Genomic DNA, 24,441 nt, shown 5'->3' with positions numbered 1-24,441 from the left:
CACATATATATATATATACACATACACATATACATACATATACATACATATACATACACACATATATATATACACATACATATATATATATACACACACACATATATACATACATATACACACACAATGGGTATGGGTCATCACAGGCTGATGTTTAAAAACTGTATTGTTTGCTGTGTACCAATAGTGATCATTAATTATAGGAGACATGAAAGTGTGCCCCCAGTGTCAAACCATCCACTTTACATAAACCCACAAATATTATATTTTTTAAAAAGAAGACAAAAAAAAGTTGCATTACCGCAAAATTCATAACTACAGCTAACATAAAACTAACTAAACTGTTGAAAAAAGTCAAAATAAAGACCATAATAGTTTCTCACCTGTGCCGCCATTTCAATCAGCATCAGCAACTTTTTAATGCCGATCCCCAAGCGTTGGCCCTGTAAAGCTTTAGCTATCATGGCCCGTTCTTTCTCATTGAAACTGCCCAGCAGCTGTGTAAAGCAGAAAGAGACACAGGAACGATCAGTGCGAGAGAGAAACACTTAAATTCTGTCATTCATGTTTTGCATTCAGGAATTCTAACAAAAAAGTAAGCAAAAAAAATGTCGCCAAGTCTGATGGTAAGAAGAAATTCACAGAAGAAAAGCATCTTTCACCTCTTCACTGACAAAGTAGATGCAATTCTTAGAAACAGACATTAAAAATGTGTAGTTTCATAGTTGTATGTATTTACTGACACATTTTAAGTCAAGAGGTGCCAAAATATTGAGAGACGTGTGTGCATTTGTGAGAAAGAGGATGGATAAACAATAGGAAGTTTAATAAGTCCCCTTTAAGTGTATGCATGTTTATGTGTAGTTTACCTCAAAGGCCTCCATCAGCTGCTCTACTTTTGAGATGTTGGGAATGTGGATGGTGGTGCTGAAAGCATCCAACATCTCCATTTCCTGAAGGACGTCTTTACGACTTGTGGTGCCAATGATGAGCAGCTTACGACCCTGAAAGAGAAGCAGATGTCATTTTGTCTGGATCTTTAACCGTTCCCTCACATTCATCAGCTGGTCTCCTCCTATTGGTCATAGGAAAAAGAGAGACCAATGACGTATAACCATTTGATAATGCACAGGAAAAGCACAGGAGAAGTCCAGATGAAAGTGTGTGATGGCTCTAACAGAGGTTCAAGCATCATGATTGCGTGTCCTGGATGGATTCAACACTTATCTAGAACTCAGCCAAACTATACAAAAACTGTGCACAGCCAAGATACTGTCACCTATGGTCTTTGAGCCATATTATGAAGCCTTATAATAACGAACATTTTGGCCACCCCAGTTCCAGCATTTTTTTTCTCTGACCAATAACCTGTCCATCATTTGTATAGTTTTACAGCTTTAAGGCAAGTCAGCTGATGCATGGGTGTAACATACACCTGGTCTATACACGCAATCACAATGCCAACCCTGCTACTTCAGCCGTGTCAACTTCCTCAGAATACAGTCTTTGATAAAGTCAAAGTTCTAGCAACACAAGCAGCATATATAACAACTTTACTGCTTGACAGATATGAAGGTGAAAATCTTCATTTTATCTCATTTGTATTACTTTTATTGACATGTTTCATTGGTATGTGATGTATCTGATGCTGAGAGACCACAGGCCTGTAAAAACAAGCAGCACCTTCTTAGACAACAGTAATTTTATTATTAGCTAGTAAACAACATGAGAAGCTGGTTTAATGGCAGATATGTATAAAAATTTAAATTAAGGTTGTTTTGCATTTTGTTTTCTCACTCATATCCACCCTATTAAACATGTTGTTTGTATGCCTTTTTAAAGTAAAGTGTGTCAGAAGCCTCTACTCTGCTCCTTTAATGGCTTACACTGCAACATCAGCACTTTCTATATCACACCGGGTTATGTTCTCATTGCCCGCGACTACAAACCAGCCAATCAGAAGTGTCGAATTGTGAACATTTTGTAATTAAGTTCTCATATTATCCAGATTTTGATGAAGGCAGTCTTTGATGCCAAAGCTCTTATTGGTCATTGAAATACAGGGCGACTGATTTCGTCATATTCTGGAGATTTCTGGCTGCCCAGGTGAAGGCTGACATTGAGCAGGGGCTCTAAGTCACAACAGGAGTTTAAAAAATAGAAAACAATAGAAAGGAGAAAAAAGATAGCATAATGCAGCATAATGGAGCAGAGGGCAACAGTAGAGAAGACAAACATGAGCGGGGAAGAAAGAGGGGAAGCAAAAGAAATGTCGCTGCACTAAGCCGACGAGTTGGAGAACGACCAGGAGAAGACGAAGGAGGAGAGGCAGAGGAGTGGCGAGCAGACAGGGGGATTATGGCTGCCGCCTGCCCCCCCATGGCGTGGGGGGTTGTGATGCTGCATGCAGATGAGGTGCCACACAGGCGGCAGTGCTGCCAGGTCCTGGCTCTCTCACAGAGCCCATTCTCCTCCGTGTCCCCCTGGCCTCCCCCGGCCCCAGGCACCCCGCTGGGCCCAGCGCTTTACAACCCCAGAGGAGCACTGCAGCCAGGCATTCAACACCAGGCCCCGCGCCACTTCTCATGCACATGCAGCCATATAGTGAGCTATACCCTCATTCACAAACCCATCAACAACAGACACACACAAACTACAACTAAAGAAACTATGAGAAATGGGTCTCCACCACCACCATTCACTCAGAGCACAACAGGCCTGGACCAAAACACTTGCTAATAACCATACACTCACACACAGGCGTTCACACATGCCAGTTGCAGCCAAAGACCTCCAACAATTCCTCGCAAGACTTTATGTTGGCATCCATAAGATCTGCTGCCCTCTTTCTGCCACCTCAGGACTAGCAACACTGACAGTGAGCAAGAAATAAACCTTCCGTTACCTTTGGAGGTGGTTTCTTCAGCAGCACCAGCAGAGCCTGTAGCACCATGTTGGAGAAACGAGGGCCAATAGGAACGTAATCTGATGACACACATAATTTTATTATTTCATTTCCTCTGTCTCATCACGTCTGATTCAAATAAAAAGTAACTTCAGAAGGCAACTGAGTAGAAGACCGCTAAATATTTTGGGCTCTCTCATCTTACCCAACAAGCGCTCAATGTCATCCACAACCACACAGCTCAGCTGGGATTTGTAAGCATCTTCAAATATCTGCCAAAGGGAAACAAAAAGGTACAACCTGATCTCCATCAAAGAAAAAACACACCAGCAAACACTAAAAATAACTACTAGTATTTATAAAATGACATTACTACACTAGCATCTTAATCCAAACATCCGGTATTTATATGCACTGTATCTGCATTATGAAATCTGTTACCTTTTTGATGGCTTGGCATTTGGCGATCTCAGAGTGTCCGATCATCTTGTCCGGAGAGCAGATCTTGATGAAGGGAAACTGGGAATCCTCAGAAATCTTAGCCGCCAGTGCTGTTTTCCCGCTGTTAGGCGGGCCTGGTGGTGAAAAGAAATCACTGGTCAGCTATTTTAATTGTTAGTAAAGCAGGCCACTGTCCTCACCTTATTTTATTTGCCCTATGTGTTTGGGTTGCATGACACGTGTGAGAGTTACCTTCCAGCAGCACAGAGACTAGTGGCGTGCGGTCACTGTTCTTTGTCTGCTGCACCAGCAGCTCCCCGTCCTCCAGGGCTGCTGACACTGGGTCACCCCACCGGATTATGCCGTTCATGATGTAGCTGGCGTAGTCCTCCTGGTTGGTTCCAAATGCCTGAAGAAGTGGTACAAGGAGAGGAAAACGGAAAGTGAGACTCTAATTTTGTTTGACTGCATGAGCTCAACCGAGAACGGAAATATTAGTTATAAAAAAGACATTTCCTCTGTGTTGTAGTCTTGTATAACCTGCACAAGTGCTTCATCTGAATCCAGTGAAGTTTAATCACAAATAAATATAATTTACAAGTATTTTGGATATAATTCCTGCTTATATCTGGACTGCTTCTTATAACATTTAGTAGCTGAACTGGTTCAATTTAGGTATAAAATAGTGTTGAGAGGCCCCTGAAGCCTGTCAAAAACAAAACTCATGCCCAGGGTGGAAAAAACAGTTTATATTTATATGCAAAACTTAGACTAGTGACATCAGCTCGACTTCATAATACTGTCATCACAGGTTTTAGTTACAGTCTAATGAGGAGAAAAGACCAGATTATTTAGAGGCATCTTTCAAAGATTCCAGCCTGCCACTAAATTTCAAGAGATTTAAGTGTTGCAAGTCAAAACACTTTTGCAAAGGTTGTGGCATGCTCACAACTGATCGTTTAGCGTAAGGTGGTTTTAAACTCTTAGTGTCTCAAGTCAGCCTGATAAAAACAAACAAGCTAAATCCTATCCTAGTTTCTTTCTTTTTTAAAAAATCTTGACTCATGCAAATAGTGTTCGATCACATAAATATTATTAACAAACAACAGGAGCACTCAGTTCTCTCAAGCAGGTCACATGCAGATTGTGCAATGTCTTCTCCTTTTCTTTTGTGATTTTTTTTCACACAAAAAAGAGAAAAAACTGCTTCTGTTTCTGCACCATCATTCAAAGTTTTTCCCTTTGCAAAGATCCACCAGCAGCATGACTGGACTGCAAAATCTCAAAGTCTGTGACTAAAAACTCAGACTTATGATGCATGGATTTCAATGTCAGAGTGTGCCCGATTTTTGACGTTTATTAGTCTTCTTGTCTGTGGTGGGCATTAGATTAAAACGTGATGGTGAATGGCGTACGATAAGACTAAAAGAAAATGTGCTGAAGAGGAAACCGACAAACTTATCCAAAACTCAGGTTTTCCTTTATATTTTAGAAACAACCTTTCTCTCAAATATTTCAGGATGTTTCACGGATCATGTTATGGAATAACGAAAAGGCCAGAGAAGGTGGGAATGGTTGAGTTAAACTTCAGGTTATTTTGATTATTAATGTCACTTTTATTTCACTGTACTTTTCATTTCATGTTTAAGAACTTAAGAGAGACATGTGCACAGTAACTTACGGGTTTGATGTCGTTATTCAGCGAGGCCATGAAGTCTATCCTGCTGACCTGCAGTTTTTCCGCCGTCTCCATGTTTACCTCCACTGTGTTGCTGGCCTACATCAGAGCAACAGACAAACAGCACAGGTACAGAGACAGCAAATTGCTTCGGATGAACTCCGTACCCCGTCTCGTGAAATCCATTAAATGAAGTACTGCACATATAGATTGCAAAATGTGTCAGAAGACAATGTACTCCCTCAGAGCAGAAAGGTCAGACAGAGAGACGGAGGGAGGGAAGAATAAGTGCCTAAAGGAGTGAAGAGAAACATCGCTGCCATCAGATATGTGTAATGCCCTTGTCTGTCATTTATCATCACCCTCCAATATCTGCTGCTCTGCGGGGGCAGAACACTTAACAGATGAGAACTTCACCTTATCTTTGTGCCCTACTGAGCAGTATAGATTTGAGCCAATGCACCTGATAAAACACTTAAGGGAGGGCACACACACAAGCACACACACCTGGATACCTACCCAACCCTTCGACACCTGGGTGGCTGCTTAAACTGGCACTATAATACCATATATTATGCCCACCAGGTGTGTGGCCTGCAACTTAAGCCAGGAACATGACACTGTTCCTGTCAGTGCTTTTGAAAATAATGTATTTAATATAAATGAGCAGGTTTTCAAAAGTTGAATTCATTTTCTACATTACTTCTACTCTCCTTCTTCTCTTTAGTTTTCTTTTTAAATTAACTGCCCTTTAATTAAACTTTTTATATAGTGCGTATTGGCTTGTGGAAAATACCTTGTGGTAAATACTGGTTGCTTGCCAATATTTTAACTCTTATATTAGTGAACAACATATTGCTCTGAGGGCATTTCACTATTACTTCCTTGTTTTCTATAACCCACAAAACATACACATTAATAAATGGACAGTAAATAAGCTCCTTGGACTCTGACCTTGATGTGTCTGTTCATGGCAGTGGACTGAGCAGCTCTGACCAGACCCTCCAGTTCAGCACCGCTGTAGTTCTTGGTTTCCACAGCCAGCTCTTTAATGTCGACGTCGCTGGCCAGCAGTTTGTTGTCCCGCATCCTCGCTGTGTGGATGTTGAGGATCTGAATCCGCCCAGTTTCATCCGGTAAGCCTTGAAGAATAAAGCGGAAAAGGAAACAGAGACAGTGACCGCGTGTGGTGTACTGGTTCTGTAGTGCACAGAGACAGTCAAAGAGTCACAGCTGATAACAGTCTTGCATCCATTGAGCTTTACCAGTACGGCTGCTGGTATTAACTTGCAGAAATCTGCATAAGATACCTTTTTCTTAGAAGAAGTAATGTATGAAAATTATTAAAAGCATTAGTTAGAAAATCAGTGAAAATACTTCTATTAATTATTTGAGCAAATTACTTTATAGGTTTTAAAAATGTGTTCTTTATAATCATTTTCACTTTCTTTTCAGTTCAATTCAGTTTTATTTATACAACACCAAATCACAACAAAGTTCGTCTCAAGGCACTTTATTGTAAGGTAGACCCCACAATAATACAACAGAAAAAACCCCAACAATCAGATGACCCCCTATGAGCAATCGCTTTGGCGACAGTGGGAAGGAAAAACTCCCTTTTAACAGGAAGAAACCTCCAGCAGAACCAGGCTCAGGGAGGGGTGGCCATCTGCCGTGACCGTTTTGGGTAAGAGAAGGAAGACAGGACAAAAGACATGCTGTGGATACGCTGTTTTAAGTCTACTGAATGAAATTCTGTGTGTTCACTACTTCTTACCAATCTCCATCTTCACCTCCAGTCTTCCTGGCCTCAACAAGGCCTCATCTATCAGGTCGGGCCTGTTGGTCATACCTGAGGCAGACACACACGAAGACAGCAGAAAGAGAAGAAACCAGAAGAAAGGGAAGAACAAGAGTGATGACACAGAGTGCGGCTGTTCAGGCGTGACACAGGACACTATTTAAGTGTGAAAAGTGTTTATGCTAGTTTACATATACTGCGAAAAAATGTCTGCATGTTTGCACCTATGACCAGGATGTTGTTGAGCTGCTCCACTCCATCGATCTTGGATAGCAGCTGGTTAACCACGGTGTCATGGACTCCTGTGCTGCCTGCCATGCTGCCACGCTGCTTACAGATGGCGTCAATTTCATCAAATATGATGATGTGAAGGCCGCTGTTGGCACCGAGCTGTTCGCCGACACAGACGCAGAGGAGGAAGATTAATGTGTAAACTGTAAATATGTGCTTTGCACCTTTATTCTATACCATCTGTTCACACAAGCAGGGAGGACATCGTCTCGATAATGCTGAGTAAATCCAGTTTTTCTACATCTGTCATGGTGGATATAAGTAATTTTGCAGGAGATGGTGTTACACAGTTACACCTACCTACTTGAAAGCGCAAAAGTGATATGCATGTTTATCATATTTGCTACGGGGGAGACAACACAGATGAACAACGGAGGTAAAAAAAAAAAAAAAAAAACAACTTTCCCTGTTTACAAATCAATTAAGGAACATTCTCTCTTTATATTAGAAGCCTTAGAAAAGGTAATGCTTAAATATAAAAATTAAGATTTATCTAGAGAAATATGACCTTCCTGACACACTTTTCCTAAACTAAAATCAGAACTGGATAGTATGGATACATAGCTCTTGTTTGATTTTATTGCCATATAAAAGTTAAAGGTTTTTATTTGTCTATAAATCAGAAATTACTTCAAACAGCCAGAACGAGTCCATCTTTTGCACTAAATCATGCACCGAATGATAAATGAACAAAGCCCTCTCTGTAAAAACTTTCACAATATTGAAAGGAGTAAATCTGGAACATCTGGAGGATATAAGCGCTGTATATACACAGAGTATAAGAAAAGAGATATCAACACCATTAAACATGCACCAATTTGCAAAAATGTCTAAAAGATAAACTATAGACAAACACAAATGTGTATTTTAAACTTTTTTTCCTTCTCAAACACGCTTAATTTTGCTTGTAGCTCCATTTCTTAAACATTTAGGTGTATGCATAAGTTTAGCTTTTTACCAAATAAACAGGGGGTTGATTTTAAGGAGCTCGCTGTTATTTTCAAGGTCTTACAATATTATAATTGTCTCTTAGTTCTGGGAGTCAGTTTTCGGGTCCTCGGGTAAAGTATGTTGGTGCTGGCCATTAAATTCTGTGGAAAAGTTCGTCTGCCTGCACAACTCAAGGCTGAAAATTCATCAGTGTGCTGCGGTCCATTTCTGTCCTCCCAAAGTTTTCTGCCCTGGAGCTGAGACGCACCTGATACAGCTGCATTTTATTGGAAGATGTGCAGAAAACTGACTTTGTTTTGGCTACTATAATTCTCAAAATAAGAAAATCTGGTTAATGAAACTGGAATAACTAAAGTCTCAGGCATTTTTTGTAAGATCTGAAGCTGGCAAACCATAGGAAGTTCTGGTTTGGACATTCATTTAAAAGTTTAGGGAACAAAAAGTAAGCACAGCAGTGTTATTACAGCTGGGTACTGCCTCTCCTTGGCTGACCTGTATTTTCTTGACATCCAATTCAATTTACAGTGATTTAATGTGGAACTCCATAAAATGGCTTTCCATCTAGCACCTTGCAGAGGCAGAAGAATTAAAAAAAAGAAAAAAAAGAATAAGCTTCCTATAATGACATAAAAAAATAAATAAATAAATTTTGTTAATAAAATAAAAAATTGAAAGTAAACTTTTTACTGAAAGTGGAAAATGTGAGTCAAGTTTGTATATTGTAAAAACTGGTTTTTACAAATGCCCCCTATTATATGAAAAGATACTCAACCCAAGAGTGAGACTAATATAAAAAATGACATTTTTAACAATAAAAACCAAATTTAAAGTAAAATCCACACAGCAAACAAACTAAAATCAAAAGGAAATTGTAAATTTACATTAAATTAAAACTAAAATAAAACTACTAAAAAGTATACTATTAAACTATAACAACCTTGTAAAATATAAAATCAAATTACAATTTTTTTCAGCGGAGACAGAGAAGCATAGCAAGAAGAAACCATGACTGCTTTTCTTTCATTCTGAGCTGAATACAAGTATTGAGCCTCTTATGAATGAATGAAAAAAAGCGATGGAGCAGCAGGGTGGGGGGTTATCGCTCCATCTACGGACCTGTCAGACTCTGACGTAGCATTTAAAGCAGGTGTAGAGCTGTTCATGTCACACACTACATGGTGTGTGTGGGGGTTTGTAGGGAGGTCTAATAGGAGGTCAAAGAGAACCCAGCCCCTCATTAAGTGGTGCAGAGTGAGGCTTATGTCACACCATCCAAACCAACTATCATTGCTGGGTTTCAGTCCCCCTCTTCCCTTTCAAACACACACACACACACACACACACACACAGACACACACACACAGACACACACGCACAAACTTTAAAAAGTCATTACAGCTATGTCTGGCTAAAGGGCAGATCTCTCCACTCTTTGAGAAATTAGATTTTTTCTGCAGTGCTTATCAGTATTTCACTGGGATGCTGGAAGAATGCTAATAGCTACTGAGAAAATACTCTGAACAAACACAGTGACTTTTGATGACTTCTAGATTAGAAGTTTAGGAAAGTTCTAGCAACACAGCCAATATTACTTGGAAGCTGCAACAAAACAGACTCATTTATTAATACCAACAGGACTTTTATGTTTGCTCTGCTTTGGTAAGCTGGCTCTGTTGTGGAAGAACAATACAAAATGTACATCGTGTTCTATTCTCACCCTCTTCTGTTCATCCTCTGCATCTGCAAACAGCTTCCTGATGTTCGCCTCAGACTCTCCCACATACTTGTTGAGAATCTCAGGGCCGTTGACGATCTTTGGCTCCCGGGCCTTCAGCATCTTGCCAATCTGTCGTGCCATCAGGGTTTTACCACAGCCTGGGGGGCCGTACAGCAGGATTCCCTTCACATGTTTACAGCCTGGAGACAGATGGACAAGCAGAGGAGAGGAGCTGATGTTAAACCGAGCACCCACGGTTCACTTTCACAGCTAGAAAATGAGTAGAAATCAGTGGCAAAATGCAGTATTTGTATCATATGTTTCCAAAACAGTTACCTATTTAAACAGATGTCTGCATAAGAATGTGCTAAATCTATTCACAAAGGGATAAGGGATTTGATACCAGAAGCTATCCGGTTTCTGTCTGCAGTCCAAGTTGTATTGATCAGCCACATTTGAGTAGGCTCTGGCTGCAAACAGGTAAACAGTCCGTGGAGAACTACGTTGCTGAAATGCAATTTCAAAACCACTCTGTCTCATCCACTAATGTTTTAGCTTTATTTTAGCTGTGTTTAAATATATATGCACTAGTAAACATATACAAGCAAAAGAACAGGAAGTCTTGGCCTGGAAATCTGCTGGTTACACTGGAGAGCCCAGAGGTTACGTAAGAAGGATGACCAATGGCTTCTCCAGTTAAAAGAAAATAGTAATTCAACAGGAGAAGGCATTTCCTTTAAGTGTGGATCATTACCCAAGATTTAGGACAATAATTTAGCTTTATACAATGCACAGCAGCTGCAAAATGTTGGCATACACCCTAGTATTGTGGTGTATTATCGCTCTGTCATCATACTCAAGCTTAATATTCAATCCTTCGTAAGAAGTTGGCTATATGTTAGCCTTTTATAGAAATGATCTTAATGGATTACTTTTTTGTTGACTGAGAAGGGACTGCAGTGACGCCCTGCAAAGTTTTACTCAGCCAGTAAGGAGCCTCCTGGTGTTAAGTGATGAAGTTTCTATAGTTTGTCTACAGATATTAACAAGAAGCTGAAATATGAATTTAGTTTTCTTAAGAAATACAGACATTTTTGACCTTTCCCCCTTGAATTGGGGGTAAGTGTGTGATCATCATGAACATGGTAGAGAAGGCATTCTTTGCAATACCTACTCTACCTCACCTCCATTGATGCACATCCATATCACCTTAATGATCAGGCCAGGGAGTAGAAGTGTAAGCTGTATCATTGCAGCACTTAATATTTCCTTCAAAGACTTGCTTCTTCTCCAAGAAGATCATGCGTGGAATCCGTGAGCTCTCCGCTCAGTGATGTTTACAGTGTGGCTCTTTTAAATGGCCTTTTGCACCTGGTTAATGACATTTAGCTCAGACTAACTGAGAGGCCGCAGATAACCATCTGAGCTGCCATTTAGGCCTGCTGAGGGAAAAGCAGCCCGACTGACAGGTGAGAGCAGAGAGACGAGGGGGTTGGCTTCTCTGGCAAGGTGGGGAAAAGTAATGTGGTTGTGTCGGGTTTGGAAGAGCAAGCATTGAAGCTTCTCTCTGTCTGCTTCACCTCTCTGGGAGCAAAGGGGAGACAAGGTGAAGCTCTCAGCCTCTCAGGCACACACACATCATGTGTGATGTATGCACGCATATTGCCGCTCTGTCAGCACCTGCACCCCCTGCTCCCCACGCCTGCCAATTACCGCTTTACCTTTTGCTGGGTGCGCTATCAGGACATGCCATCTCATTAGAACAGCCAGCTGGGCACAGCCAAAGGCCAATCCCTGCACACAACCAACTGTTTAAAGGTCAGCTCGCACACTGCTGGACACTGCCGCTCTTAGCTCTGCAGGTATGGAGAGTCTGAGAAACTTATGTAAAGTGTATATTTGCCATGCTTTGGGGGTCCTTACAGCAGGTTTTCACAATACTGTTAGCTTCTTGGAGCAAGGATTAGGACAGATGTGTTTGAATGCGTGTGAGAAGCGAGGGTTTGCGTATTAGTCACAAAGACCGCCTGATGGCTTTCATTAGAATGAGCTGCTGTCCTTTTGGCAAATGAATCATCATTGTAATCTGATTGCTGTCAAAGATTTATTAATGAGAGGGGATAGCAGGGATTTTAGTCACGGTCCAGGCACCCAGAAAGGACACTGCTTTGATTGTTCCCTCACTGTGGGGGTTGCCGATTCAGGTAATGCTGCTGCACTTCTCAGAGGAATTATTCAACGTTATGTTTGTGTTACGTCGACGAAAGGATTAAACACAAGCTGAATGTAATAACTGAAAACACTGATTATATTTAGCATGAGTAATCTCTTTAATCTGATGAACAGTGGAAGAAATACTGAGAGAGAGAAAAACAGTGATTAATTAGGATTGATTTTTTCTTTCCACATTTTGGTTGTTAATGTTCATCAAGTATGGACAAATGCACTCATATCGAGTGACTATGAAATTCTTTGACAAAACACTGAGGATCAATGCTTTATCACTCCAAATGGGATGATAATTTAAAAAATGAAGTCCATATTTGAGCCAATAAGAGTAGAAACAGTTTAGACAATAACATCATCATGAAACAGTTTCCTGAGATCATAGATGAAGTAAGAAATAGGGTCATTTTTTCATAGATTTCGACGCAACCGGACTTCTTTTTGTTGGCCAGTTATGGCCTCATCACACAGATGTCTTAAATCATCATCAGACTTTAAACATGGCAGTATAAGAAGTGGAAAAAGAGACACAAACAAATGAATACGTGATGGCAAAACCAGGGGGGCTTACCCATCTGTTCAACTATGTCTGGAGGGAACACTCGGGAGGCGAAGGCTCTCCGGAAGATGTCCGAAAACTCCTTGTCAAGGCCGCCAATGCCCATCCTCTCAAAGTTCCAGTCTGGGCTAATAATAGACTGCCGTGACTCTCGAGTCTTAGATTTCCCTGGAGGGTAAAACATAAAAATGTTTATTATTCACTCAACAGTACACTTTTAATTCCTTTTTCCTCTGTTTGTTAGTGTCTTAGATGTCGCAAGCTTTATTTTGATGGGCATCAAAGTTAATTAAAACTTTAAAATGTAACTTTAAAGTCTCCTTGAGGCAGTTTTGGTTTCTGTATTTAAAATATTGCATTAATAAGTCACCCAATGCCTTTAAACCCCAAAGGCCAAGCTAAGTGAGTGGAGCGTGCCCCCTTGTGGTACTTTAGAGAATTGCTTCAGATGTAGTTAATGTAGATGTATGTAAATGCAGGTGTAACAGGTGTAGTGGTTTTAGCAGTCACATTTGCACTTTGTATTAAGTGTAGGTATATGAGAATCTATTTTTACAATGAGAGAAAAAGCAAAAGTCCGACACTCACCGGCCAGGATTACGGATGAGTTCTCTGCTTTCTCAAAAATCACCTGACTGTTTGCCATCAACAAACCAATGTCAATCTAAAGAAACAAGCAAAAGTAAGATGATAACTAGCTTGAGACACTGCCCTGTTTTCACTGCCTCAACAACAGCATCAACCTGTTTGAAATCAACATTCAGGTACAACATCTGGCCCTTTAACTACCTGAGAAGGTTTAAGATAAACTCTATGGATTAAAATTAATAGCTACCATGGTATATAGGTGAGTGAACATCAAGGGACACCAAAAAATTATTCTCCAGATACCTTCTGTTTCTTCCCAGAACCATGTCCTCCCCTCAGGATGCTGGGGTCCATGGCCTCCATATCTTTAACCACCAAGATGAACAGCTTTTCGCAGAAACTCAACACGAGCTGGTTTTAAAAAAGAAGATACGTGCACAGGACAAAACGAACAAAAACACACGTAGATAATCGGCTTAACAAGCACACACACATTTAAGTAGTAAACAAGTTTAAGTGATCACACATCTACTCTTAAATTTATTAAAGGTGTTATTAAGCTTCATTTTAAAAGTGGTATCCGTTTGTTTTTTTTAGAATCAATATTTAAAGTGGCACACTGTTAACCGTTAAAGCCAAAAGCACCTGCTGGCCAACACTGAAGGCCTGGTTGGTGAAGTTCTGGAGGACCTCAGCAGCCATCTTGTCTGTGTCGTAGGCCTTGCTGTCTGCATGCTTCTTCTGCAGGAAGTCAATTTCCACGGTCATGCTGCTTACACACTGTTTGGACTTGTCAAACGTGTAGTTTGACACTGTGATGGCAGAAAAGAACAAAATGAAAGCACAAAGTATTTCTCGTTAACCTGAATCATTGCTCAAGGGCATTGTAGTGGGGAGCTGGCAGACTATTTAATGCTGGATGTTACAGTTTGTATTTTTGCAAACAGCTAAAGTAATGTTTGAAAAAGTGTAGGACTGTAGTGCATGTGTAAAAATGTTTATTATATCACCTAATAAAGCTGTTCGAATAATAAAAATCACTTTATTTGGATAGCAGTTTTCAAAACACAGAGTTATATTGAAGAAAATACTTCATAGTGAACAAATGAGGGAACAGTTCCCAATTCATATATCCACCATGTAAAGCACAACATTAAAATTTGTCTGGAGTCACGTTTTTTGGATAGAAGTTAGTGCTTCTCTTGTTCCATCTCGTTATTTAGCTCCTCGATACTACTCTTTCTAAACACTGATCCCAAATGATTTATTATGCCTGCTGATGTAAACAAAAAAGGAGAAACTTTCAAAAAACACATCATGAAAGCTGTTTTTATCACCACCATCACCTACAAACATTTCAATCTGTTATGACATTAGTAGCTTTAATGTAATTTTATTTCCCAATACTAATAAAAAATGAATGCAATTAAAAAACTATACTATACTGTCTGTTTGAAAAGGCTACGAAGCCTCATAAAATGTAAATAAAAGCAGAATAAACTGATGGTAAATAAACGGTAAATGGCCTGTATTCGTATAGCGCTTTACTAGTCCCTAAGGACCCCAAAGCGCTTTACACACCCAGTCATCCACCCATTCACACACACATTCACATTCACACACTGGTAATGGCAAGCTACATTGTAGCCACAGCCACCCTGGGGCGCACTGACAGAGGCGAGGCTGTCGGACACTGGCGCCACTCTGACCACCACCAGTAACGGGTGAAGTGTCTTGCCCAAGGACACAACGACCGAGACTGTCCAAGCCGGGGCTCGAACCGGCAACCTTCCGATTACAAGGCGAACTCCCAACTCTTGAGCCACAATCGCCCCAAACTGATGTGCAAAACCACAGGTTTCAGATGCAATTTTGCAAACCTAAGCCATGCTGCCAGGCAACACTTCCAAAGAAGAATGTGCTAGGTCTCTTCCTGGGAACATTGGCAACTGTTCAGAGTTTTCCACTTGTGAATAATCCTTCTCACTGCAGAATAATGGACTTCCGGAATGTGAAAATTGACTTTTTTTAACCACTCCCAGATTGATGAGCAGTTACAGTTGATTACTGCTGGCATCATTCCTCCTTTGTATTTTGTTAACACTGTCCAGAACAGCAAACTGATAAAATGTTGCTTTTATAAAGCTGATTAGCAACACAGGGCAGTAAAATATACCTAGTTTTCCACACACTGCATCTGCATTTGGCTTAGTTTTTATTAAATAAGTAATAACAAATGCAATATGTAGTTTTTTTGCAGTTGATATGAGGTTTTATTTACCTAATTTTAAGACCTGCTAAGCACCAGGTTACTTATTACGTTCTGATATGTATAACTTTAGAATTTAAAGAGAGTGTACTTGCTTTTTTCCCCAGCACCTTACATATTGCTATATCTACTAGTATCCCTCTCATCTTTTGTTAAATGCTAACTAAATAGCTGAATCTGAGCTCATTAGTGCATATGGAGGGATAACCACATCACTAGTTCCTCGTTAGTAGCCAGCAGCTCCTTCAGCCTTTAATGTGAGAAACCAAATGTGAAATCCAGCAGGCAGCTCCTGAATTAGATATGATCCATCATCCCCTTTCACTTTAAACTGAATGTCTTCAAACTGCTGCTATCTCATTATGAAAATGAGATAGTCTGAAAGTAGCGTGCTGATATTTCCACTGCTGCCAGGTAATGGAAATATCCACATTCAATATGCCCAAATTAATCATAGTCACTAGAAGACACTGCTACCACATTTATATTCATTATGAAAATGATTAGAATGATTAAATACATGGTAGGTTTAAATACCAAAACATAGTGATTTGATGAATAAGAATACGTGAAGAATAAGAGTAAGGGCATTCATGTTTTTCACGGGGATCAAATTTTAAAACTATGACGACATTTATTCTTTTCTTCCCCCCAAATCAAGTAAGACGCACCACTTTAGCCGAAGGGGCTAAGTAAAAATATCTATCAAAGGAAAGTCTTCCTCTTTCACTGGATGCTGGCTAGCCTCTGTGACAGATATGCAGAGGCAACACCTACACATATTGTTAAACTGTCTTTCAATCTGCCGGGCAAATCATATTCCCTCATTCCCTCCTGACACTTGAATAATAGCTATACCCTCTAACCTCACGCACAATTAGAAATCTGTATGGTAAGACCATCAGAAGTTAGCACAGTGAGAAAGACTGCAGTGTGCAGTCAGAAGTATGCACGCTACATCAAAGAACCCTCAAGGTCCCTGCTAGTGGTTCTTGTGTTTCTAAAATAGTGAGTTGCCAGTGACTCTAAAGGTATTCACTTCTATGAGAGAAATACTGAAACTCTGTTGATAAATACACAACCATGTAACAGTAGCAATCACAAAATGTATTATGTTAGACCTTTCAGAATTTACTAAAACCTCTTTACACAAAACTCAGGCTAAAGTTAGAAGTGTTTTTAGACTGGTGGTGCACTGGTTTCATTAGTTTGGCTCTCTTTAATGGGCTCTATGTGGCTTGTGAAATAAAATGAGTTTCACACCCATTTACTAGAGCAATCATTAGTCTAATCACCCTGTACATATTAGGGCTGCCACGATTAGTCGACTAGTCACAATATATCGACTATCAAAATCGTCGACGACTGATTTAACAGTCGACGTGTCGTTTGAAGCTTTGTAAGATCACAAAAGACGCAGGAATAAGTAGTAGGATTTAAGAGTGTAATAACGGACTGAAACAGAAGATGGCAGCACTGCATGTACAAGGATGCCAGCTGCCATTAAACCCCGAAGAAGAAGAAGAAGTAGTAGCTCTGTCCCAGAATTCATAGCGCAGCCCAGCTCAGCTTCCAACAATGGCGGCAGCTAGTTAGTTTTAATATTACTGTTATTATTCTTTCTGGGTCACAAAATAAACGTTTAACATATTTTCAGGCGAGAATGTAGCTGTGTAAACCTCAAATATCTGGTCAGTTTATCAAGACACCACATATTTTCAAAAGCGCTCCGACATTTTCGGAGACGCCTGTTAACTACTAGCTCAATAGCTAGCCGGGGGCAAGGCTCACTACAGCCCGTGAGAACACCGGACTCCCGGCAAATCGTTTTCAAACCCACCGCCGTCTTTCGCTACTCAGGTTTAACATACATAAGTCACTTAGATAACTTAAAAATGTTATTGTTTGGCTTTTTTAGTATTTAATTTGTTCCTGAGCAAATCGGTTTGGCTGAGATTAAAGTTATAGTTTTTACACAGCTGAATAAACGTCAAGCAGACAACTGGTTATCAGAAGTGTGAGATGCTCCAGAATATACTCCGGTGTCCTGTTATATTTGAGATAGCAAGGAGTTTATTAAACTTCACCGAAACAATCTGCAAATTTCATTAAAATTTAATAAACTATCATCTTGTCTTTATTTTTAGTTAGCACATATCTTAAACACTTAAAGCTGTAAGCTAATGATAGTTATATAAGAGCAGATGCATGCTGGTGCAATAAGCTGTACGTTTTTTGTCCAAGGGATGCATGATCTGATTAGTCGACTAATCGCAAAAATAATCAGTGACTAGTCGACTATCAAAATAATCGTTTGTGGCAGCCCTAGTACATATATGTAAGAAACAACTAATCTTTTACGGAGAGCTGCTCATAACAGAAATTATCTTTATTTTATTTTATCTTAATTATCAGCTATATCAGTATAACTGCATTCTAAAGCCTCAAGAATAACAGGATGAAAAAAGGATGAAAATGCAGAGATTTCTGTCAATTAAGATAAATCCAATCTTGTGTACTGTCTCACAAATTCATCCCCAATATCACATATCTGTCAAGTGAAGAGGGACTTCTTTCTCCAGAAGAAGTCAGATGGGGAGAAAACAAATTAACAAAAAGCAAAAAAAAACTTCATGTTTTGTATTCATTTTGCTCTGCTGCCCCCAAGTGGCCAAATGTGGAAAGCTTTAAATAAAAAATGCATTGAAAAGATTAAATCTTCAACTCACCTTCAATCTCTTGTCCAATTATTATGCCTGCCCATTTTCTCTGTGAACAAAGAGAAGTGATTGATTTAGTTCCATGCCTTATCATTTGCTCTTAAAAAGTGACGCACTATGGCAACAACCTTGCTAACATTTAGCAGTCTAAAAGGCAATAACATTTTCTACGAAGCTACCACACAGAAAACATCACTGCACGTTTCACAGTGCAACATTCCTCTGCAAGATGGTCTTATTTCACAAAACTCCACTGAAATACATCACTCGTGTCTTTGATGGGCAACTAGCTATTTTTATTTGAGACAGCAGGCAGACTCAGTTTCCATGTTTTAAATGGTCATTCAGTAAGTATAATTCTTGTGGTAAAATAAGACCATTTTGAGGGGGCTACAGTAGTACCTGTGTGCGGTCGTAGCTGCCAAGTTTATAGATGGAAGAAGAGCAGGCAGAGACAGGCAAGGCAAAAAGAGGAAAAAGCAGGAACAGACAGTTTGAGACAAACAAAGAGGTCCATGCAAAGAGCTCTCAAACTACCACACAGTTTTTAAGTTTACTTGTCAGAATATCAGATTGCAAACTGCTATGAAGATTAAAAGAGCAACACACAACAATATGCTTTGTTGAACACCATCAAAGTGTTTTCATGCATTTTTTAATAAGTGGAAGTTATCTATGACACAAATTTGTGTCTGTTGCTGCTTACTGTGTCCCAAACAGTGCATTGTTTTAGTTTCCATGCTGGTCAGCTTGGTCATGTGACTACTGCCATCTACTGTAGGTAATGAGCTGTGGCTCAGGAACTCATAGAAACCCCCCATCAAAAACACTGAGTTATTTATTACTGATTAAAAACGTAAATCAGTCAAAAGGGGAAAATGTTGAAGTGTTTTACTAAGTTTCCTGAAAACTACAGCAGCTCCTGACGCAGGTAACCTCTGCTTTTAAATACGTGCTAGGAAGTCACATTTTCCAGTCAATCACTCTGATCACTGCTGCACACCTAACAGCTCACCTGCTGCTTTTGCTCAAAATACAGTAATACCATCAATAAAAAAGAAAAAGTACACTCTGTCAAGTCTAAGGTTTTACATTTCAGGACATAATAAATGATCTATTCTACAGCAGGTCTTAAAGTTAGGTAAATGCAACCTCAGATGAACAGAAACACATCATATATTACACAATGTAATTATCATTTAACAAAAAATAAACAATGGAGAAGCAGCATGTGTAATTACCCCTGATGATTTAGTATCTGTTGGACAGATGGCCTCACATTTAACACCTGAATACTTTGTTATGTAAAGAAGTTCATGGTCAACTCAATGACTGCGAGGTGCTCAGGTTGGCTGAAAAACAAGCCCCCCCTCATGAGGTGTTGTTACTGATATCCACTATTTAGTTTTTGCCAAAGTAGCACTGTACATCATGGGTAAACATCTCCGCTTTGGTCTTACCTGTACAAAGGACATCTCCAGCTCCAGAATCCTCGTGGGTTGTTCACATATAAATTTGCAAACTTGAGCCATGCTGCTGTTTACTTTTTGGAGAGAAGAGGCTTTCTTTTGGCAGCACTTCCAAACAAGTCATACTTGTTCACTCTTTCTCCAGTGGTGCTGTCATGAACCTTAACATTTAACATGCTAGCTGAGGCCTGTACAATCTGAGATAGCTCTGTTGGGTTATTTTGCTGTTTCTTTGAGCATTGCACGGTCTGATAATTAATTCTGCATTTTAACTTTATTCATTTATGACACATTTATTTAAGTCATGTTTTATGGTTCATCTGAGTTTGTTTTTACCCAATTTAAGACCTGTTAAGGTCCTGACATCTACAACCTTTGAATTTAAAGACGCTGTACTTACAGAAAGCAGTCGTGGTAAAAAAGTATCGGTAAAAATACAGAGATATCATATTTGCAGGAAATGCATCAAGGAACCGAGTAATCAGTGACAACATGCAGCCAAGGATCATCTGAAACTCTCAAACATTTGAGCCTACCTGGGCCTGACTGAAGGCGATGGTGTTGATGTTCACACTGGAATGCGGCTTCAAGGTGAAAACATACTTGTGGGCTGAATTGCGCACAATCACGTGTGTAATTCTAAGAATTAGAAGGAAAGCAAACATGAAGCAAACACTTGAAACAAGCAAATTACCATTACTTTTTTTTTATCTTGACAAAGGTTTTCAAACGAGATACCTTGGCTGGAGTTACGAATGAATATAGATGCAAAGAATTCATATATTATAAATGTAATGGTAACATTGACTGTCCTTCACAGAAGCACCTAACATGTTTACGTTAATTGTCTTTGATGAATTTATGATTATAAACTGAATGATTTGGGCTGGACAGTTCATTCTTGGCCTTTTACCAGCATAACAACAACAGTTTGTATCTATGTTACTTTAAGCTGTTTTTTACTGGATTAATCAGACCATGACTCAGCAAATGCCATGGACATACAAACATCCATCCCATAATGGGGTCTTTTAACTGGGTCTGTCCATCTACTAGAAAGTCAAAAATCTGAATGCAGACATCACTATCAGCTGATACATAAACCCACTGGTTTGACGAAACTAGACACACAGCCTGTGTAGATGCACACCAAAAATCTGACTCACTGTTCAAAATGTTGATCCTTGTCACTGACGATAGCACAGTTGGTGAGCGACAATTCGTCTGACGGGCATCGAGCCGTTTGCATAACCTGAACAGAGAAAAAAAAATGTGACTTTGCAAAAGACAAAAAATACAAATAGAAGCATTTCTCAAGTTATGTCTTTACATCACTTGTGTTTGTTTTGTGTTAAAAAACCTCAGGGTAAAAGGTTTGGTCGGCCTATGGTCATACATGACACAAAAAAGAATCAGATCATCACACTTGGCCAGAATAATTGTAAATTAATTAATTTAATTTTGCAACTCCAATTTAGACTTTTGAAAGCTAAAACTGTTAGTACATTACCTCACTTCTTTTACCAGTTAAAGGTAAATTTGTCAGGTGGGAAGTGCATCATGGGGAAAGCGACATGATAATTTGTATTATTTCCTGCCTTTTTGGATTTAGCCAGCTGAAATTAACAGCATAGAAGCACATGTGTGCTGTCATGGCTGAACCAAGAAGCTTTTTAGTGCTAGTATGAATACAAGTGTGCCTTCAAATTTTGGTTTAGTGCACCCTGAGCTTTAAAAAGGTTTAAAACTAGCAGTCCAATGCACCACAAGCCTGTACAATCTTTTTTTTTTTCTTCAGTGCTGGTAGGTTTTTTCCTGTCAGTTGCACTATGCAAAGCAATGATGTCAAAGCCACAGCAGAACATTAACCTTCTGCACACCTGAGTCACATGCATGCATGCTTTTTTTTACTACTCTCTTTGCGTAGCCTAGTCAGCTCTTAGACTGCCCTTGAAGAATCATTTTGTACTGTAATTGCACACTAGGTTTTCAGCTCAGTGATCTTTATGACTCCACATCAGGATGTTGTGTAAAAAAATAATTATGAAACTATGAAAACAGAAAATGTCTCAAGGCAAATTCATACACAAGTCTTTATACTGAAACATACAGGCTGCATAGCAAAAAAAAAAAAAAACAACAACATTACCAAACCAAATTACTGTAGAAACACTGAAAATTACAAGAAAACCCCCATCTCATTACATCCTTCTTAGAAAGCAACCAAGATTTAACCTGCTTTCAACTCAAATATCCAAAAAGATGATTAAGTGCTGACCTAGATCTAAAAACGTTAATCTTGGCCTACTTTGAGCATTTCAGGAAGTAGGCTTTCTTGTGCCTTTCAGCTCTCCTGATAATCTCAGATTGTCAGTCTATCCAAGGTCAAAAGTATTAAGAATTGTTATTTTTTGGCGAGTTGTTAGTGATAATAAGAACCGTTTTAGGTTTGTTCATTGAAAAAGGGAAAACAATAGCAGGAAGGTGTCTTGACCCATGTTCAGTGGGCCCCCTCCCCTTCCTCTCTGAACAAAAAAAAGTACTAAAGTACCAAAAAAAAAAGCCTAAAAAAGCCTCTGAGACTGAAGACGTCACCTGGATGAATCATGAAAGGTTTCTCCCATTGAAAACACTACGTCCAGATGAACAGACTCAATTTTATTGTACAGCAGAAAGGTGACATGGCATGTAAAACCATACTTGACTCATATTTGCAACTACACTCAGTATCTATTATAAGATTTAGCCCAAGAGGCCTCTGTTTTTCTCAGCAAGATGTTTGATGACAGAACAGCAGTGAAGCTTACTGTCAATATGGGTGTAGTTAGTAACTTAGCTCCACACAGCAAACAGTGACCGAGATGTTGAACTGGGGGAATGAAAGAACATGTTTTTCTAGAGTCCACAGCAGCCCTCACTTTTGTTATCAACATTCAAGACGTTTACTGGGGAAAATCTGATAAAAGTCCTTTATCAAACCATCTTTTTAACGAGCTTAAACTAGAAGATAATTGATCTTTCCTCTTACTCTCATCCAGCAGCACTTTGTTTTACACAGCTACAGCAAAACTGACTAAAAACTAAGGCTGTGTGTATGCAGACAAAATGCACGTTTACATGTTGCACTGGCTGAGAACAGCCCATTCTTTCTCTTTTTGACAGTAACACCTGTACTATGCCGAGGTGAATCTAAACGACGATCACTACATTAATTTTAAAGCTATGGTTACTAATATTTTGCGCATGAATTATGCTATAGCATTAACTGCATTAAATACAACTTTAATGGAAAAAGCTACTTGACTATAATGCATCAGATTCTCCCACATCTTGACAGAGATGCCTTCAAATAGACTAAACTTTATTAATACAGCCTAGTAGTTCTTTCCCAGTCTTACTGATCAAAACATTTAGAATACACACACATTAATACAGTACTTTTAATGCTAAACTATTGTATAGTGCTTTTTCTCTTACAATGCTGATATGTCTGCAGCAGCAGGGTTGCTATTAAAGGTGCATCTTATTTTGCAAAATCAGCGGCTGTGACGCCTCCCCTTACAAATACACTTATACCTAGATTGGGAAATCCTGGGTTAACTTAATGAGATGATGACCAGCTTCATGTGACTGCTTAGTCTGATTGACATGTTAGGGGTGAATCCAGACAAAGGAAACATACCCTGGGTATACTAACCTTGCTTTCAATTACAGGCCCCAGTACCTAAGCAAATATATTACTACATATAACAAAAATGCTGGTGAAATGTGTTTGTTTCATGTGTGTGAATTAATATATAGGATGATATATTAGAATATCACACTTTTAAAATCACCAAATACCCTATATCTCTGGGCCAAAACACAGTGGCACAGAGCTTTTCAGACTTAATTACTGGTTAATTGAACGTAGCTAAAGTATTAGTAAAAATGCAATTTTTAACACTGAGTTAAAAGTAAGTTTGGGCTTACAGTAAACCTTTCTCTTTATGTGCCTTTCTTGTTCCCTTTTACCCATTAAACACCGCAACACTTCCTTCATTTCACTTCAGAGACACATCCAACCCTGAACAGCAGGTTTTTTATATCGAGGCTAAAAACACAGCTAAACAGCCCAAATATGGCAAATGTTACTTATAATAATTCACAGGTGGGAAACAAAACAGCTGCGTGAATGCTGAGTTTCACACTGGTCATAAGATACTCCATTTGTCTTCCGGGCTGCCTACGAAGTTATGAATGACAACTGAATCTGCCACACAGCTAGTGCTGTGCTGGCTCACTCTCCGAGTACAAACCCCCCTGCAGTGTACTTCCGGCTTATTCTTCAATATTTTCCGCTCCAAGTGTACTTCTGAGTCTGAGCTTCAAATAAACTCACCCGTGTAGACATCACTGTGGGCTGTTTTTGTTTTTTATCCTACTTCTGGTAAAACTCTGCATCAAGCTTCCGCTGACAGAGGTAAACGCACAGACTGACGTCGAAGGAGGCGGGATTTCAACACGTACTGTAACGTCATCACGCAGGCGACGGGAAGCTTGTTTCTGAAATCCTTAGACACCCATAAAACTGATCTTCTCCCAGGTTGGATTGCTCCAAGGTGACAAAAAAAAGGCTGTGTCAGATAATAGATAAAACAAATTCTTTTCTCTATGGGGAAAAATGATCCACAATAACATTAGGCTGGGTTTAGACTTAGTTTTAGATTATAGTCTTCAGTTTTTATTATGCCTGTGTTTTCCTTTCATATTAGAAACCCTCAGAAATTTCAAACTCGGATGTTATTTAGGGATATCAAAAGTTATGTAGCCCTTGGACCAGGCTT

At 39.4% G+C, this 24,441-nt stretch overlaps 1 protein-coding gene across 2 annotated transcripts in view; it reads right to left on the bottom strand.

Annotated features, from left to right (window-relative positions):
* The window catches only part of LOC134633667 (vesicle-fusing ATPase-like), a 33,250-nt gene extending 9,151 nt beyond the window's left edge, over window positions 1-24,099 (bottom strand). Inside the window, exons 1-19 of one of the 2 annotated variants that reach the window (XM_063482602.1) lie at window positions 23,997-24,099; window positions 20,782-20,867; window positions 20,152-20,254; window positions 18,156-18,195; window positions 13,803-13,969; window positions 13,461-13,568; window positions 13,158-13,233; window positions 12,582-12,737; window positions 9,785-9,984; window positions 7,050-7,215; window positions 6,802-6,876; window positions 5,979-6,166; window positions 5,028-5,123; window positions 3,599-3,755; window positions 3,347-3,480; window positions 3,111-3,177; window positions 2,906-2,985; window positions 870-1,004; window positions 384-497 (exon numbers count right to left, since the gene is read on the bottom strand). In XM_063482602.1, coding sequence (XP_063338672.1) covers window positions 384-497; window positions 870-1,004; window positions 2,906-2,985; window positions 3,111-3,177; window positions 3,347-3,480; window positions 3,599-3,755; window positions 5,028-5,123; window positions 5,979-6,166; window positions 6,802-6,876; window positions 7,050-7,215; window positions 9,785-9,984; window positions 12,582-12,737; window positions 13,158-13,233; window positions 13,461-13,568; window positions 13,803-13,969; window positions 18,156-18,195; window positions 20,152-20,254; window positions 20,782-20,867; window positions 23,997-24,008 — 2,160 coding nt within the window. In that variant the 5' untranslated portion in view covers window positions 24,009-24,099. Of the gene's footprint in view, window positions 1-383; window positions 498-869; window positions 1,005-2,905; window positions 2,986-3,110; window positions 3,178-3,346; window positions 3,481-3,598; window positions 3,756-5,027; window positions 5,124-5,978; window positions 6,167-6,801; window positions 6,877-7,049; window positions 7,216-9,784; window positions 9,985-12,581; window positions 12,738-13,157; window positions 13,234-13,460; window positions 13,569-13,802; window positions 13,970-18,155; window positions 18,196-18,548; window positions 18,565-20,151; window positions 20,255-20,781; window positions 20,868-23,996 lie in introns of those variants that run through there. The other variant, XM_063482603.1, reaches the window with a different exon arrangement.
* Between the last annotated feature and the right edge of the window lie 342 nt (window positions 24,100-24,441).

This window comes from Pelmatolapia mariae, linkage group LG8, assembly GCF_036321145.2.
Source record: "Pelmatolapia mariae isolate MD_Pm_ZW linkage group LG8, Pm_UMD_F_2, whole genome shotgun sequence".
NCBI lineage: Eukaryota > Metazoa > Chordata > Actinopteri > Cichliformes > Cichlidae > Pelmatolapia > Pelmatolapia mariae.
This window is presented reverse-complemented; position numbering and strand designations above follow the sequence as displayed.